Source organism: Ruditapes philippinarum, unplaced genomic scaffold, assembly GCF_026571515.1.
Source record: "Ruditapes philippinarum isolate M1 unplaced genomic scaffold, ASM2657151v2 ctg486_1_1_1_1, whole genome shotgun sequence".
Lineage (NCBI taxonomy): Eukaryota > Metazoa > Mollusca > Bivalvia > Venerida > Veneridae > Ruditapes > Ruditapes philippinarum.
In genome coordinates, this window is record NW_026860123.1 from 241,608 (window position 1) to 252,870 (window position 11,263).

General features: G+C 34.8%; 1 protein-coding gene across 2 annotated transcripts; it reads right to left on the reverse strand.

Moving 5' to 3' along the window:
* Positions 1–259: 259 nt before the first annotated feature.
* On the reverse strand, positions 260–7,209 carry LOC132758968 (TNF receptor-associated factor 5-like). Of its 2 annotated transcripts, none has more exons than XM_060750676.1 (8): positions 7,064–7,209; positions 6,306–6,490; positions 5,922–5,979; positions 5,388–5,492; positions 4,442–4,603; positions 4,068–4,232; positions 2,770–2,900; positions 260–2,450 (listed from the first exon to the last, which is right to left on the reverse strand). In XM_060750676.1, the coding sequence occupies exons 2-8, from the start codon at positions 6,476–6,478 to the stop codon at positions 1,931–1,933; spliced, it is 1,314 nt and encodes a 437-aa protein (XP_060606659.1). In that variant the 5' UTR covers positions 6,479–6,490; positions 7,064–7,209; the 3' UTR covers positions 260–1,930. The 2 variants fall into 2 exon arrangements, with proteins under 2 accessions (XP_060606659.1, XP_060606658.1); XM_060750675.1 differs by having other exon boundaries at positions 6,980–7,191.
* Positions 7,210–11,263: the final 4,054 nt, after the last annotated feature.

Consider the following 11,263-nt stretch of genomic DNA (forward strand, 5'->3'; position numbering starts at 1 on the left):
TCTATTTATTTCATATAATTATAACACATGCACATTATGTTTAATTCATCATCTACACTACTTATATACTTCCACTTATTTTCAACACAGACGCACGCACACATATTTACACAGATTTAGTTATCAATATTTGTTTATTTGGATTTTCTTCTGTTTGTTTCATGTAAGCATATATTATGTTGTTTTTGTTGTCGTCCTCGTTTTCCAATATGTAAGTTTCAAAGAAAAACGAGAGGTCAATGTTTATCTTATTTCTATCAATAGTGTTACGATAATAAATCATTACTGTTGTTATAAATTATAACAACAACTTAAAGCAGCATGTCTCCAATTTAATGTTAATTTTCATGAAAATTTCGAAAATGTATTACAGACGTGAACAAAAAAAAATAATTTACACATTGGAAAACGGCACTAACAATCCATGTAAATTACCAAAAAGAGACTAAAATATGCAGAAATAGCCCTTAATGTGTTAGTAACGCAGTAGAACTATGGTAATAAGTTGACAAAATCAGTCATTAATCACTCATATATGTTAATTATTACTTAAATTCTTTTACTTTTCGTAAAATCTTAGTACATTCTTTTCAAAATTTAATTTTCTTGAAAGATTTCGGCTGATCGAAATTTTATTCGATTTGATTATTACAGTTAATATAACACAGTGCTTGATTGCTACTGCTGCTGTTGTTACTGCTGCTCCTGTCGTTGTTTCCTTTTGCAATATAGTCACAATCAGTTGCTAAAGTACATACTTATAAAATAACTGTCCAATTAAATATTTTGTCAAATGAAAAGAAAAATAACGAAAGACGAAACGGTATTATAAATGTGAAAATCTATCGATTATCCAGACAATATTTACACTATAGACAAATCAAATGTAACGGGGGTTAATGAGGAGTAGTAACACAAATTTGAGCCGCGTCACGACAAAACCAACGTAATGCGTTTGCGACAAGCATGGATCCAGACCAGCCTGCGCAGTCTGATCAGGATCCATGCTGTTCGCTATCAGTTTCTCTACTTCTTTATAGGGTTTGTAAGCGAACAGCATGGATGCTGATCAGACTGCGCGGACGCGCAGGCTGGTCTGGATCCATGCTGATCGCAAACGCACTATGTTGGTTTTGTCGTGACGCGGCTCAGTTATATCTTTTAAAACTACATGTATGTATAAAAAATACCTGGTAAATAACACAATCGTACAATAAGACATTGGATACAGTGGGTATTTCTTATGCACATAAAATATAGTGAGGAAACACATCACAGGTATATCATTTACACAGCGCTTTTGCTGTGCGTTCTTTCTATGTTATTTTTCTGTCAATTTATAAATAAATAGAGGATATTCCAGTTTTTTCCCCAATAAATACAGTATTTTCATCCAGTGGTGTGAGAATAAATTTTTCACGAGTGGCGAAATATGGTCATTTGCATATCACAAGATTAAAATAATTCCTGCATTTATAGAAAAGAACTTGAATTTTCTGTTTATTATTTTTTTTTTCTTTTTTGACCTTACAATTCTTAAGACTTCTATAATTTTGTGTATTGGCTGAATTAAGAAGAAAGTAGTCCGGCAAATTACCTGTAAAAATGCGGAAAATATGTCATTGCAGTGAAAAATAAAAATTTTACAGTGAAAATACGGAAAATGAAAATACGCCGTTTGTTTCATCAATATTTCTCAATATTTCATTTATAATTATATAATAAAGATAATTATTTTTTATGCATAAATATTCATCCGATTGAATGCGTAATTGATTTGAAAACATACTTTGATCTCTACATTAAACAGCATATTTTACCAGAGATTTCACCTACAACTTATCATTGCACTATACACATATGAGATCAACTGAAAAAGGAAACAAAGTAAATAAATTAATAAGTGCTGAATCATTTTGATCTTCCAGGTTCAAGTTTGCATGTTCGAACCCCACTTAATGAATGAGCCGTGCTGGAAGACCTGTGCTTTGAATTCCATATAGAGACAATTATCTACACAGAATGTGTCACTGAGTAATTGGTCCATTCTGATAAACCGCAGACGACCTCGCTGGCATTGAAACTGCTCAGCGTCTGTTCTGCACTTTGGCACGGAAGTGCATGTGACTTCTGTTTCGTAAATTCTCGTCCGGAGAGTTGAAACCAATGTTACTCCGCACGACGCCGAAAATGGAAAAAATAGTTCCTCGTCAAATTGACCTTTCTCGTGAATAACAAATAAAGAGGCATAACTATGACCGGCTTCTGTGTGTCCATTGAGCTCGAGGGAAACATGAAGCTTGTAACCAGGGCAACCGGTGTAGAAGGAACGACTTCGGTACTTGTTTTGTCCGGGCAGTATCTCCACTTTCCACGACTGTTTACCGTTGTAGCTCATCATTTGGGATTCTTTCAATTTTTCCATCACTGAATCAAATTCTGCCAGTGTTCTGTAAATACATGAACAACATTGAATTCAATAACATAGTAAATTCATATCAATGTTAGGCAAAATGCGGCTGACGAAAAGTTTCTCATAAAGATCAAACTTTTAAAAGTTAGTTGTTTATATCAAATGACGTGTCCGTATAAACAGATTTTTGTATCAACAGATTTTTGCGACAAGTTTAAAGCATTGAATGATACCGACATTGACGTCTAACATTCACTTTATATTTTGAACATCTAAATCCAACTTACTTTTAAGAATAAAATTATGGATATGGATAAGATGTGTACGGTGAAGTACCTATAAATTAAAGTACATACTTAGTCAATTCTTTTACTGTGTTGTCCAAACTACAAATACGTTTGTCTTGAGATTCAATCTTCTGCTCCATGAAAGTCATGTGAACATGTGCAGCCTCTTTTCCATGGCTTGACATAACCTCCCTACGTCCCTGTTGATTTAGAAAATGAGTGAGACTTTAAAAAAAAAGATTGGAGCACGGCCTAAATACCGTACGGTATATACCGGACAAGGCGCTTGAATGATTGAATGCTAAAATATTGCCTTTCTATCCAATGGCATTAACTTTAAAAGATCCAATTCATCTTTTAACACCGATTTATATATGATTATAAAAAATGTAAAATTGATATCACTCTATTTTGTGATCATGATTTCTGCAAGCGTCTAGAGGTACTTCTCCAGTCCTGTAATGAGTTAAATCCTTAGAAAATAACAATTTGTTCATTATCACAGTGATGTTACAGACACAGTTTTTGTGGATATGCAACTACATGTACTTCCCTTGCAGAAATTAAACATTCGAAACAAGTAAAACGGTTGAAAAAAATCCACCTACTAACAAGAGCTCTCAGAGGCTACAATGCGCTCGACTAAAGTCTACAGTAATACAAGTTATTGAAAAAACAGAAAAGTTAAAATGATAAATAACAATTTGCAAATCAATTCCAAGTTAAAATGGAGATACATGTATATTATTATGGATATATAGATGCTGATCATATATGGTGTAGGTGTTGCATGGTAAGGAACATATATTTGAAGTTTGAAGTAAACTCCTGAAGAAATAAAAAAGCCAAAGAAGAAAAGGAAAGTTCTAAGTTCAAGGAGGTGGGGGAGATAATTTTGGAAATATTGTTTTTTACACCTAGTTTAATTTTTAAACGCCACCTCGAAGTTAAAAGAAGTAAAAGAAATAAAGGAGTTAGAGTAAAATAATAGTTAAATCTTTTTAGATAAGTCTTAGTTGAAGGGCAGAATTATTCTGGAAATGCAAACAAAAGCAAACAAATATTTTAGTGAACAAAAACTTGAATCAGACATCTGGACGCAGACGCGAACACAGACGCCAGGGTGAATAGGACGCTCTCCATATACTTCGTATAGACGAGCTTTAAACGAAATATTGGATACAAATCAAGTTGGGCTGTTAATCATGTTGCAGCCGCCGCATTTACTACATTTGATAGTTAATGATTCATGACAGTGCATGGAATAATCAACTCCATATTCACATGGAAAATAATAATTGTATATATAATTATCGTAGGAAACGTGTGTACGTTTTGGTGATGGGATTGCTTGGAAATATACTTACAGCAAACTGGCATCCATATTTCTGGTATGGGCAAGGTATAATGACTCGGGGACAGTCTCCCGTTTTCTCGTTCAAGTGACCCGAGATGTCCTCCCGATTAATTCGGCTCTTCCCACACAATGAACAAGTTACTGGAAATTTTCGGCAGTCCAATAGTTGATGTTTCTGAAAATATTTATAAAAAAAGTTTAACAAAAGTGTGTTCACTTTAATATATTAGTTTTAATAGTAAAACCATTGAATTAGCCAACTGTATAATAAAACTGACAAAGTTATCTTGGACGTGTGAAGTTGAGAATGTAAAAATCTTAACAGACTTACTTCAAGTTTTTTGTTATCTCATTAAAAACAGTTACAATGGCATTTAAACTTACTGTTAGATAGACCGAACTTGTAGAAGAGTTACAGTGTTCGCAGCACACAGGTCGGAGGTCACAAGTCTCGAGGTGGTGGGTCAGATCCTTTCTACGTATCTGGCCCTCGGGGCAGCCATACTCGCAGGTGACTTCTATATAATCGCAGATAGTTACATGAAGCTGAAAATAAAAACAAAATGAACTTTCGCAAAAAGCTAAATTTCAATGTATTATCTGTCATTGATAGGTTGAAGATAAAATTGCAATGTAAGTTCGATTGTGGAGGACGCTATAAGCTTATAGACACACTTTACTGAGCAATGAGTGAAAAGTTCTTTGCTCAAGGAAACAATGACATGCCTCTGACAAAGTTTGAACCCATGCGGCTAGTGATCATTATATTACTACTTTTTGGTGGCTGATTTGGTATGTTTTGTGCGTCTCGTTGGCGCTAGCTACAACACGAAAATGCGCCAAACGATGCGTTGTCGCGCTGTCGTCTTGTGGTTCCGTCTCTAGCGCGGCACGCCAAACGGCGCGTTGTCGTGCGGCGTGTTGTCGCGATGTCACATTGTCGCTCGGTTCAAACTGAATGATTGGCATATAAGCCAAGCGACAGGGCGACATCGCGACGCACGGAAACGCACCGTTTGGTGTGCTGCGCTAGAGACAGGACTACAAGACGACAGTGCGCCGTTTGGCGCTTTGACGCGTTGTCGCTAGCGACAGGATGACAAGACGACAGTGCGACAACGCGCCGTTTGGCGCTTTGTCGTGTTGTCGCTAGCGCCAACTAGGCGCACAAAACATACCAAATCAGCCACCATTTCTACTCCGATGCGTTATAAACTCGGCCGTGCCGCGAAGTAAACATTTTTTCTTTATCATAAGTATATCCACATGCCCACCACTCTCTCTATATACCGATAGTAGTTATTCCAGTACAATGATAAATTATACGTACATCAAGACATCTCAATTCACCCGTCCAGTTGCAGCCTTTATGATGTTGATCACATTTCACTTTTAGAGAAAGTATTTCTCTGCGAATGGCTACGTCGGGAAACATCTGGAAATATAAATTTAAGTGTTAAAGTGAAATTATGCACATATTTTCGTGAATTGTCACTATATTTCAAAAGATTGACTATTACCAACAGTTGATATTGGAAAATGTTAAGAATGAATATAAATTTGCCTAAAATATAAAAAGACTGCCCTATTCTTTTTTATAAATTAAATGTTACAGGTAAATTTCGATTGGCATTTACAAAAATTTTCTTAGGCACGTGAGTTATTTATGGTTCATGCAGAGTGAATTATGAAAATGAAAAGAAACATGATAAAATTGTAGCATGATGTCATAATGACAGAAGTTGAAACAATCGTAAATTTGCGATGAAGAAAAAGGGCAGTTAATAAATGTAAATTATTTTCATAATGTGCTTTTAAAAATTATTTAAAATATAGGCGTTAAAATTAATATAGACATATTTACCTCAAATTGCGTGTCAAACCAGGTGTTATCCACGGGACATTTGCATATTCCAGATCGTCTGAAAATGAAACAGTCCTTATAACTAGACATATAAGGTGGCATGTGAGTGTTTTTATTTATCGTGCGCACGAGATACAATGTCGTGACAACGAGTTACTAAGTAGTGCACACGAGATACTATGCCGTGGTTACGCGTTACTAAGTCGGTAAAAAAGGAGTGATTGGTCGATTCAAACTTTAAAATATTTCAATATCAGAAAAGATATACCTTAGTGCGAAATAAGAGGGCATTTGTCCACTTTCTAAATTTGGTGGTGTTTTCACAAAATCCTGTACAAAGTTAATTAAGCATTAGATTGAAAATGTTCAGCCAGCGTTACTTACTTGGCAACTTTCTTAATACATATTTCACAGAACCTATGTCCACACGATGTTTGCACTGCATCTTTCATCACAACTAGACAAACTGGACACATATATTTTCGCTCTGGTTCGTCGACAAATACAGCTTCATATCCAAGTGCATCTGTCCGACTGTGCGTGCTGTTAGATGCCATTTCTCTGACAAGCTACAAATTAAAATTGCTCGTTTAGTGTATTGCTAGCAATTAGTTAAAAAGGTATGCGTTGAACTTTTAAATCATATTATATTCAAAATTTTACATATAACTTTTTGTATATAACTTTGAATAATTTCATATGGCATGTCTGTTTTTATCCGCGGTACTGTATTATAGTAGTGAATTATTCAGTTTTCTTCTAAAATTCTGAAACGTTAAAAGATAACTTTAGAGTGCTTAAACTTTGACTGCCTCACGTTGAATGTGACTATTCAGTTAGGGATGGCCGGAAGGACATGTGATACAAGTTATCCTTGAGTATCTACATCTTCAGTATACTCCCGTGCAATCAAGACTGACTAAAACTATATCACAGTTCATTTTATGTACATAAATATATCTTTTATGAATTATAAAAAAAATGCTTTAAACTACGTACATGTATTTGCAGCCTGTGATCTTTACAAAACAAGTTAATTGAATAAAAGTAATTCTTACTTGACTGCTGGTCCAATATATGGCAATGTTCACGATGATATCAATGAAAGCAAATGCATTTCAAATGTGTTATATTATGATTACCGTATATGTTAGCACACACTGTCATCACGGTCAAGTTGTTTCACACGTAATTTCACCTGTCAATAAGGTGTTAACTAATCACCGGGAATTAACAAGAGTCCAATCAGCACATTTATAATGTGTTGGTATTCTTCTTTATTATCAACATTCGGATCACCCTTAGGCATTATGATTAGTATTTCAATGAAAAGTTGTGAAAGCAATCATAAGTGAGCAAAGAACTTGAAATATTGTTTCAATAATAAGAGCCCTTATTTTTTTATGGAAGATAATTGTAATAAGGATGAAAACCTTCTTGAAAATTATTTTTTGCGTACCGGAACATAAACCGAGTCATGTTTACACATTTTTCTAGATTGTTTTCAAATATTTCTATTTAAAAGTCAGTTTTTCTTAATTCTTTTGATAAAAATGGAAAATGCTCCCACTCGGACTCGATTTCAGAGATGCTCCCACTCGGACCTAAATATATACAGATTTTGAAAACACATTGCTGTATTAAGATATTACTTTTTCTTTTAATGTATCTTTATATTCAAGTTCATATATTCATATAATCAGTTAGAATGAAATGAAACAGCATTTTTAAAATACGATACTAATATTTATGACATACTATACCATAACAAGGTCATAAATATGTCTTCTTAGAGGATCAGTTATCGGCCTAAGAATAAGAACAAAAATAGGTTCTGTTGAAACAATTCCGCGTTTAATCGAGTCGTTAAAATAAGAAACAAATTGATTATACATTTAGAAAATATAATATTTTTGTTTTGTTTTGCAGAAATTATTTGTGCTTGCGAACGGTATTGGATAAGGTATAAACCACATTGCAACGTAATGAAGCACATGGCCGGACATCTTGGCACGGCATAGCTGGAACAAATATGTTCTATATATCTCATTGAGGAGGAATGCTCAAAAAAACACAAGAATAATAGCTCTTTGAAGTAATTGTCTTTTGTTCAGTTTTTGCGTTCATTTTTGGACAATATGTCAGAAAGGATAAGATAATTAATGCAATCTATTTGAAACTTCACTGGAGGATATATCACAGTAAAGTAAAATACCGCAAACAAGAATGATAACTATCCAGTTTTCGAGCTGAGCTGCCTCTTGATATAAGATTTCTATACACAAAGTTTGGTGTCAATAGGCCAAAGCAAATTCAAGTCATTGAGCGGAAACTGAATTTCTATTGTTAGTAACAGTGACCCTGACCTTAATCACAGACACCTGGGTAGCAATCCCAAGCTGCCTCTTGACATAAGCTATCTATACACCAAGTTTGGTGTCAATAAGTCAAAGCAAACTCAAGTTATTGAGCGGAAACTGAATTTCTATTTTTTAGTAACAGTGACATTGACCTTGATCAAAGACACCTGGGTAGCAATACCAAGCTGCCTCTTGATATATGCTACCTAAACACCAAGTTTGGTGTAAATGGGCCAAAGCAACATAAAGTTATTGAGCAGAAACCAAAAGTTGACGCCCGCCGGCCGACTCCGGCATTACAATAACCCGGTTTTCGTTGAAAACCTGGTTAATAATGTGTGCATTATTTACTTGTGGTTGTTTCTGTCAACAATGCAGTTAGTTTTGATCCTGTGTTATATCAGTTTATTCAAAAAGATAAAAGAATATTTGGTGGAAATATTTTGTAGCTTACTGCAATGTTGCATAGCCAACCTCTTCGAGCATGCTTAATTTTGATGTCGCAGTACTAAGCATTATCTGCATTATACGTGTATTCTTTTTATTGACACATACGGCACTTAGGAGTTATTTTATTTTATTATTAAATAAATATATTGTTGCATTTGCAGATCTATCATTGATCAAACTTTTGGACTAAAAGTCCTGATCTATACCTCAATCTTTTGAAATAGCACATTTTTATGCTTCATATAATCTTCCCTAAGGCGGGGGACGTTGGTAACTCTCTTACGAATTCTTGTACTCATTGAATGGAGTGTTGAATATGGCTAATATTATCTGTCTGTATTTTGTTATTAAACCTCTGCCAACCCTTGGAACACATTTGTGAGTCGTGTTGTCGCTGTCGACAGCATTATAAAGCGTCAAACTTTGTCGCACTGTGCTCATGTCGTCCCGTCGCTAACGAAGCACACCAAACGGTGCGTTGTCGCGCGGCGTGCTGCCGCGATGTCACATTGTCGCTCGGTTCAGATCGAAGGATTGGCTATTTGTATAATATTATTTAAGAAAAGCGACATGGCGACAACGAGCCGCACGACGTGGCGTGCTTCACTAGCGACATGACGTCAATGCGAAAGACGATAGCGATATTGGTTGTGTTGTCGCTATTGTGTACCAAATTAGCCACCATTCTATGATTGCTGATTTGGAACAATTTTGTGTGTCGTGTTGTCGCTACCGACAGCACGACAAAGCGCCAAACGGGGCATTGTTGGACTTTCGTCTTGTCGTCCTGTCGCTAACGATGCACGCCAAACGGCGCGTTGTCGTGCGGCGTCACATTGACGCTCGAGGGATTGGCTATTTGACGGGTTTCGCTAGCGACAGGACGACAAGACGACAGTGTGACAAAGCGCCGCTACATTTTCTAATTGAATTTTAAAACAAACTTTTATAATGATACTATAATCAATATATGTAATGCAAGTGTGTTTGATTATTGTAATTTTCAATATACATTGTGTTATTTACACAAAATATTTTCCGTTGTGCTGAGAATATGTCCATTTCCCTGGCATAAGCCTTTAGAAACATAAAAATCGGAAAATTACTTATTGAACTTTAAGACAAAATTTTATAATGATACTACTTTTGATAACTATATTTAATTTCAGTTTAATAATTGTGATTTATAATCATACATTGTGTCCTTTATACAACAGCAACAACAACAACAACAAAAGCAACACGCATACAAACTTGTTTTCTAACACTGTGAGGTATATTTTGTTCTTTGTTCAACTGACTTTTAACTCTAACCCTAACCATAACCCGAAACTTATCCTGATGCGTTCTTAAACCTAAACAAAATCTAATTTCTTAAATCTTAGGCTCCTAAAACTGATATGACTCTAGGAGGAAAGGTTCCGCGGTCTACCTTACAATGTAGGTGAAACATCACTTTGCGTTGATTAAGTTTACACTGATATCGCCGGAGCACATACGCACGCACGCACACACACACAACAACAGCAACTGTCCTTTTGCGCCAAATTTCTCCGTTGCGCCCAGAATATGCCTATTACGCTGGTATATATGTAGAGTATGGTTTGGGTGAAATTCATGACCAACTCTGACTGGGTGTTCAATATTTATTTTGATGATGTGAATATGAAAACCAGGTGCAACTGGCTGACCTCTATTATATAAAATAATATATCAAATCCGTTCTATAAAGAACAAACGTAAAGTTGACTTATACAAATATTATATTCAAAATGTTCTGCAGTTAACTCTACAATGCAAAGTTTGACAATCTTTTCTTAGAAAAGGAATGTAGATTGCCCATGCATAAAATGATATGAAATCACTCTCATCCAATCACATTCTTACTTAACAAATATACAAGATATTTATTGGACATCACTTAACAACACAGGACATAACAAGAACATAACAAGAGACAGTTCACTGAGCAAAGTAACTCACAACAAGAACAAGACATTACCCATAATCCTTATAATGATGAATGAAAATGATGTCATGTGATTATGCCTGGATGAATGAAAATGTACAGTTAGTTATTCACTACAGTGATTACAACTGTGTTTGTAAATGTAGGATGAGTAAATAGATAGGCAGTAAATTGACCTTATCTACATATATTATCCTTGAAAACATTAAAAAATATATTAGAATTGAAACAAACTCATCTGCGCAAAGAATATGTCCACTAGCTAGTATTTCGCCGGCATATATTATCCTTCAAAACATTATTAAATTTAAAAACAAACTTTCATTATGATGCTATGTTCAATATATATAATAAATTTTAGTTTGATAATTGTAATTTATAAACATTCATTGTGTACAGAAATATTTCAGTTGCGCTGAGAATATGTCCATTTCCAAGTCATGTATCTATCAAAACATTATTTAAAGCTCAAAATTTTCTAATTGGATTTTAGAACAAATTTTTATGATGGTACAACATTTAATATCTTTAATTAATTTTAGATTTAAAATTGTATTTGTAAG

Excerpts from the sequence above, each read along its gene's own strand:
- LOC132758968 (XM_060750676.1), bottom strand. The coding sequence starts at position 6,478 with ATGGCATCTAACAGCACGCACAGTCGGACAGATGCACTTGGATATGAA. Across the intron at positions 5,980-6,305 it reads TGTATTAAGAAAGTTGCCAA|ACGATCTGGAATATGCAAAT; the intron begins GTAAGTAACGCT and ends TTTCATTTTCAG. Across the intron at positions 4,233-4,441 it reads CAAGTTCGGTCTATCTAACA|AAACATCAACTATTGGACTG; the intron begins GTAAGTTTAAAT and ends AAATATTTTCAG.